This window comes from Penaeus japonicus, unplaced genomic scaffold (genome assembly GCF_977035675.1).
Source record: "Penaeus japonicus unplaced genomic scaffold, GWHDUDI00000001_assembly GWHDUDI00000010, whole genome shotgun sequence".
NCBI classification, from domain to species: domain Eukaryota; kingdom Metazoa; phylum Arthropoda; class Malacostraca; order Decapoda; family Penaeidae; genus Penaeus; species Penaeus japonicus.
Window position 1 is genome coordinate 20,568,860 of NW_028234412.1, and position 7,500 is coordinate 20,576,359.

The window sequence follows — 7,500 nt, forward strand, 5'->3', positions numbered from 1 at the left end:
ACCGAACGGCCAGAGCGATTTACCAAGGTCGCGGAGCATCCTATGGGGCCATGTGTTCCCCCTCCCCCCTCCCCGCAACCCACGTGATGAGCAGGCCTGCTCCCCGATCGCCACGTCCCCCTTCATCCACTCCTAGTCCTCCTTATTTCCTCCCCCCCCTCTCCATCCCCTTCAACTTCATCTTTTGACTTCTTCGTTCCCTTCTCCCTTCCCCTCCTTCGTTCCCTTCTCCCTTCCCCTCCTTCGTTCCGCGACCTCAAACCAAAGGCCTCGTGCTACTTGGTAGCAGGAGCTTCAGAGAATTTTATGCTGTAGAGCGGACCCAGGAGAGTCCTAGTCATCCTATCGAACGGTTCCTCAGAGTTAATTGCATGCGAAATGACGCCTGTCGGAAGCTTGCGTCAGCATGGCATGCGCGGATAATTCTGCTTGCTCGGATGCCGCGGCTGGTAATCATTTGAAGTAGATTGGGACGTGCGTTTGCCTAAGTAAACAGGGGTCGTGCAAGGCTGGCCATCCGAAGAGAGCATCCACCTCCCGGGGAGCAAGAGCAGCCCACCGACCACCGACCACGACACGCTGACACCCCACACACGACCCATCGACGTTTCGTCAGCTGCCTACCTACTGCACTTCCATGTCCCGCCGACACACCGCCAGTGGTCCAGCGGCTGCTCACCAGCAAGTCACCGACGCCCCATCAGCGAGCCACCGACAGTCCCACCAGCGGCCCACGCCCCTCGGGAATGTCTCCCAAGGGCGCCTCACGTCCGGTCGCCTTGCTGCCGCTACATATTACGGCCGAATGACGCGCCAGGTGTCAGAGCGGCTCGCCCTTCCGGTCTCGGTGCGGTAGGGGGAGAATCGCGTGCCTTCCGCCTACCTGTGCAGCGTCTTTGTTTTAACAGCAGCGGAATCAGGTTCATTTGCTGAGGGTTTTGTGAGGGGAAAAAAGGAGCGGGTGTGATGTGAATGAACGCTGATGCTAGACTTAAAAGGAAATGACGAATCGCATTGCATATGCACTGTCGGGCATCTTTAATATGAATAGACGTCCTTCTGTTGCATGTAACCTTTTAATATAAAGGCGAAGTTCTGCCTCTAGGTAGAGAGGGAAAGGCCATTAAAAAAGGCAGAAGTTCTTCCGACGAACAGATACTTCATGAAGCTACAAGTCTACAATGATAAGTTGTTATTTCAGCCCAGTTGCATTTTATTAGTTCCCGCATTGTATGCAAACAGCTACCTAATCTTACTCTCAGAAGACGAGACAAGATTCGAATCAGGAGATTGGTCAAAAAGGGGAGCAAAGCATAAGGAAGAGAGATGAAAGGAAGTACTGCAGTTGCAAAGACTTTAGGAATTTATATGAACTTATCTTTGCTACTTCAATATATAGATAGATAGATAGATATGTGTGTTTGTGTCTGTCTGTGTCTTTGTGTATATGCGTATATGTGTCTGTGTGTGTTTCATTGAGGAAAATTCTTCTATTAATTGTCTGGTATAGGTTGATCTCACGAATCGCTTGCAAACGATCACGGCGAGAGGCGTCTGCCTGTGAAGAGTCATGCAGTCATGCAGTCATTCAGTCTCGCTTTCTTTATTGTCTCCATTTTTTTATTCCCTTTTATAAGGATGTTGTGTGTGTAGGATATATTTTTTGTTGATCTGTTTGCAGAGGAAAGTTTGGTTATTGTTGTGGGAATTGTTATATTTATTTATTTAGCTTTCACTAAATCTTATTTATCTTTATCATATTGTTACCACTTTGCTAGATATCTCATGAAGATAATACTAACAATAAAGATGATGATTATGAATACAAATAGATATACAAACCAGTCACTGGCCTCACACTGCCGTGTTCTCACTGTTGCTGAATCACTCCGGGTCAACAAAAGCACACCCTTAACAAATGCATGGATTCTGCCAAGGAAAAATGGGAGTCTTGGCCCCGAAAAGCATGTTCTGTGAAGAGCCGAGAACAGGAGGCGCCGGGAAGGGAGGATGGAAGGGGAAACATTTCGGTTTTTATTTGGATTTAGTTGTATTAGGTTTTGCTAAGGGTCGGCTTTGCATTTTGCTTCGCTCTCTCTTCCTTTCTGTCTTTCTTTATTTTCTTTCTTTCTTTTATTTCTTTCTCTCTCTCTCTCTCTCTCTCTCTCTCTCTCTCTCTCTCTCTCTCTCTCTCTCTTCTCTTCTCTCTCTCTCTCTCTCTCTTCTCTTCTTTCTCTCTCTCTCTCTCTCTCTCTCTCTCTCTCTCTCTTCTCTTTCTCTCTCTCTTCCTCTCTCTCTCTCTCTCTCTCTCTCTCTCTCTCTCTCTCTCTCTCTCTCTCTCTCTCTCTCTCTCTCTCTCTCTCTCTCTCTCTCTCTCTCTCTCTCTCTCTCTCTCTCTCTCTCATTTTTCCCTCATCTGTTTTTGTGCTTTTGTTTAATACGCTTCCTTACCGCTGCTTTAAATACAAATGCAAAAGGACAAGCTTTTAACTACAAAGCAAAGTGTCACCCTAGCCTTTTCAGAGCAAGTAAATGCAAGCGCCGTGCAGATACTTCCCTTCTAGCACAAACAAACATAAAAGATCAAACCAGTTTTTTCTTTGCATCGCTGCTTAGTACACACGTACGGAAACCTTGCTGGCGTGGGTGCGGCGGGAAGCGAGAGAACCTCCCTCCCTAGCTACCCTCCCTCTCTCCCTCCTTACATCCCTCCCTCTTTACCCTCTTTCTTCCTTATCATCTCTCTCCTTCATTACTTCCCTCCCTCTTTACACTCCCCCCTTCTTTATCCTCTCTCTCCTTCCCTCCCTCCAAACCCCCGCTCTCTCTCCTTACACCTTTCCTTCCTTCCTTACCCCCTCCTTCCCTCCATACTCCCCCTCCTCCCTCCTTCCCTCCTTCCCCCCTTATCCCCCTCCCTCCTTCCTTACCCCATCCCTCACTCCCTCCCTCATTACCCCATCCCTCCCTCCCCTCCTTACCCCCTCCTTCCCTCCATACTCCCCTCCCTCCCTCCATACTCCCCTCCCTCCCTCCCTCCCCACCCTCCTTACCTACCAGCCAAACTTCCACCCTCCCAACCAGGCCCCCGATTTCGGCCACATTCCTGGGTTCGACTCAAGGTCACTCTGAAGAAGCCCAACGCGAAAGGAGATCCGACGCGAGGGGCTTCCTTCGTTGGCGCCATGACGGAGGAGCGTCGTAATGCCCATCCATAAACTATATAGTCTATAGTGGTTTAGATGCGGTGGGGGGGGGGTCATCCACAAGGAGGTTTTATGGGGGGGGGGACTTTGAGCTGTAGAGGCTGGTCTTGAGGGGATTGTGTTGGTTTTGTTTCCATTTGCTTTTGTTTCTCGGCGCATAGAGGGAGGCGGGCGGGTGAATACACGGACACCTTTATAAAGAGCTTCCTTTAGACCGTTTTGCATTGTCACTCCCAGAGAACTTTACATAGAACTTTTTATAGAACATATTATACAGAGCTTGTTATAAATCATATTGTATTGTCACCGGCGGAGAGCTTTATTAAGAGCTTATTTTAGAACGTTTTGCATTGTCATCCGCGGAGAGCTTTATAGAGTTTCTTATAGAACAGATTGCAGTCACCCGCAGAGAGCTTTATACCGATTTATATTGTATTGTTTTTTTCTCCGCAGCGCAGGGTGGAGGAGCTCGTCCCCTGTTACCTAAACGCACAAACGATAGGGTCGAGATTAGCGTGCCTTTCCTCCTAGTCCCTTTAAATCTCGGAGCATTGCAAGCGAGCCATGTGTTGCTTGTTGATTATGTATTCGAGAGAGGGGCGTTGAGGTTCTGCAAGGTGTTTAGTTTGCAATATATGGTGTCTCTGTGGAGGGAGGGAGTGATCGGCATTTTCATACGAGAATATTAAGAGGAAAAACATGTTCTTCAGACAGTGATGTTTGTTAGTCGTGTCACGTTATGCTTGGTAAGGTTTTTTTTTTTTTACAGATAGGATGACTGTTTCATTATGATGCTGCTGTTTATAAATTTATTGTGTAAATTTAGCATTGTTGTTCCTTGTTTATTTTTATTTTTATTGGTCTATGTAGTTATGATTATTTATTTGTTATTTTATTTATGAACAATGGATTTTATATCTTTATTTTTCATATATTCCTTATTACAATTATTTATTATTAATGCATCAGATTATTTATGTATTTATCTATTTGCTCCTTTTTCACATTTGATATCAGTGAGAGAGACCAATGACCCGAGCGAAATAGGCCTAAAGGTCGACGTGTCTCCTACGAAAGCAATCTTTTCTTCCGGTCACAGGCAGGAAGTGCGTCCAGCCCAAGCATAGGTTTTTACGCCATGTAATCATCTTCAGGGGTGGGAAGGGGGGGCGGATAGGTGGGGAGGGAGGGGATAGGTGGGGAGGGAGGGAGAGAGGGATTGGGGGAGTAGGAGAAGAGGAAGGGAAGGGAGAGAGGGATGGGAGAGGGATGGGAGAGGGGGAGTGAAGAGGAAGAGCAACAAGGGTGAAAAGCCTTTTTTTCGTCTTTCTTTGTGCGGTGAAAATCACAGCTGCGCCACTCGGTGCCGCAGCGTTCGCCCGCGGGCAAAGGGTGGACAGGAGGCGGTGGGCGTGATGGGTGTCGCGTTCTTCTCTTTTTGATGTTCTTGTTTTCGGAGGACCAGCGTCGGATTCTGAGGAAGGTGGTCTTTGACGTTATGTTACGATTAGTGTTAATATTGCTTATTATTATCAATGTTATTTTTATTGTTAGTATCAGTAATAGTAGTAATAGGAGTACTATTACCATTATTAGTATTAGTAGTAATAGTAATAGTGGTAGTAAGACTATTATCATTATTATTATTATTAGTAGTAGTAGTAGTTTTAGTAGTAGCAGCAGCATGATTACCATTTGCATCATTATTATTGTTACATCATTACCATCATTAGTAGTAATTAGTAAATATTGTAGTAGCTGTATTATTATTATTGTTATTATGATATTGTTTTCGATATTTGTTGTTGTTTTTACAAATATCAACTGTTATCCTATCAACATCACTACCGTCACCGCTATTTATCTTTCCCCTTTCCAGTCGCCCTTTTCCCCATCTCCCCATCTTCTTCGACGTTATTAATTTCCCTCTTTCTCTCTCTCCTTCACCGTTATTAACCTCTCTCTCTCTCTCTCCCTGTCCGTGCAGATGGGCGTGTGGAAGTCAGCAAAGAGGGCAAGGTGCTCTGTCACATGTCCCCCGGGAAGGTGTTCGGCGAGCTGGCTGTTCTTTATAACTGCAAGAGAACGGCCACCATAAAAGGTAAGTCGGATTATGGACTTTGCTCTGATAAATGATCTCCCTCTTCTTTTTCTTTTTTCTTTTCTTCTTCTTCTTCTTCTCCTTCTTTTCTTCCTTCTCCTTCTCTTTCTCTTTTTTCTCCTTCTCCTCCTCTTCCTCCTCTTCTTGTTTTCCTTTTTTTCTTTTTTTTTTCAGTTATATCTACGTTTTTACCTTTGTCTTCGAATAAATGAGTCACGTCCCACAGAGCGTGCTACTATATACATCATGAGAAAGCAATTGCCACATGGTTCATAATTACGCATTAAACCATTAAACCATAATGACACGCTTCTCCCCCCTCTACCCCTCCCCCTCCCCGCCCGTGTGCATTTGCAGCCGCGACGGGATGCAAGCTGTACGCCATCGACCGGAAGTGCTTCCAGACGATCATGATGCGCACAGGGCTCATCAGGCAGGCCGAGTACACCAACTTCCTCAAGAGGTGAGTGCTCTTTTCTCTTCCTTTTCCCCTTTTCATTATTTGTCCTTTTTTCGTCTGGTTCTCTTGAGCAGAATCAGTTGTGATTAGTTTTGTGTTATTCGTTTTTTTTTCTTTTTTATAGTTTTCTTGATCAAGGATTCTTGTGATTGTATTTTGATGGGTTAGGTTTGTTTATGTAATGCGGTTTGGTGAGACTTTATTTGCAAATAACCTGTTACTCTTGATTTGATAGTTTTTAAAGTTCACCCAATGCTATAAACTTGATAAATAATATTAACGTTAACTTTTTTCTGATTTAGCTATGATGTGTAATGTTAGCGGTTTAGTATTTTATTTTTTTCTTTGCATTTCAAGGTATAGAATACAACGCCATCGCTCAGATAAAAAGAAAAGAAGCGAAATAGATTTTAAGAGAAAAAAAGGATAATAAATTGATATATAATGATAATAATAAATCAAAGTAAATGACCAACTTCCGAAGAAATTGGCCAAGCAACACGCAATTGTGAAACTAGCAATGTGTACTCTTAAGTGTTCGTCCTCGCCTAAACAGGGCTGTACTTCAGACTATCCGGGCTACTCACTCAAGGTCGCCCTACAAGGGGGTAATTTGGGCAATCTATATGGCTCAAGCTATTGTTATCGCTTGTAGAATGCGCTTGTCTTGATTGGGTTCGTGTCTTGTCCGTGCGCGCCGCCCCGAGTCTCTTCGGATTAGTGCGCTCGTTAAATGGTCCTGGGCTTCAGCTTTTTACAAGTGTGTATGCTTGTCCTTTGAAGTTGGGTGTGTTGTCTGGTTTGATGCTGTTTTTTATGTTTAGTTTTCCTTCGTTTCATTACCTTCTCCGATACAACTTGAATACAGAAACGTTTTTAGTTTAGATCTTTATTTACCACCCTGGCTAACTGCACAGGCATGGGTAAGCTTTGATACAGAAACGAATGTTGAAAAGAGGAGTGAGTGAAACGTAGAGTTTTGGGTTTCATGAATTTAGCTTTATACTGTAATTCCCGTGGCGTTAGGTACATTTTCTGTTTGAATAAACTTAATTTTGTACACCATCACTTACAGATCACTACTCAGTCATTGTTATAATATGTATTTATACAAGCCATTGTCATCAATTGAATTATTTTGTACAATATTGATACAGTAACCGTAGTTTAATCATAAGTAAAGAATCTGGCAGTGAAAGTGATGAGCTTGTCTTCTTCGGACGAAAGAAAAATGTATAGCACTTTATAAAGCGCGTGAATTTAAATATATACCTGACACGGGCGCCGCTTCACATAAAAGGGCGGAATAGCCACATCAAAAGGGCCGCATCGCGCATGTCGCTGTAGACAAGCACCGTGTGATATTGCGGTGTCCCTTGCCTTACCCGTTGCGGTGGGAGATCTTTCCCTCTTTTTTTCTCTTTGGGTTTGCCTTTTTTCTTGTTTTTTATTTCCGTTTATGTAACTTGTTTTTCTTCACTTTTTCTGACATTGATCACGGTGTAAAGTATTCTTTGTGTGTTGATGGTGTGGTTGTGTTGTTCTCTTTGTGCGTGTGTGTATGTGTCAGTATGTGGGTGGGTGTGTTTGTGTCTGTGTCTGTCTCTGGCTCTGGATATGTATGTGTGTGCGTACAATACTTGTCAGTCTGTGCTTGCCTATCTGTCTTTGTGTTTGTGTGTATCTTAAAGGCGGTATAAAGTTGCTTGTCACCGTGCAATGACTGTCCTTGA

At 44.2% G+C, this 7,500-nt stretch overlaps 1 protein-coding gene across 15 annotated transcripts in view; it reads left to right on the forward strand.

Moving 5' to 3' along the window:
* for (cGMP-dependent protein kinase for) overlaps positions 1 to 7,500 on the forward strand; it is a 712,760-nt gene that overhangs the window by 657,596 nt on the left and 47,664 nt on the right. For all 15 annotated transcript variants that reach the window (XM_086540961.1, XM_086540962.1, XM_086540959.1 and 12 more), the window contains 2 exons: positions 5,194 to 5,307; positions 5,665 to 5,770. In XM_086540961.1, the coding sequence (XP_086397087.1) occupies positions 5,194 to 5,307; positions 5,665 to 5,770 (220 nt within the window). The remainder of the gene's footprint in view (positions 1 to 5,193; positions 5,308 to 5,664; positions 5,771 to 7,500) is intronic.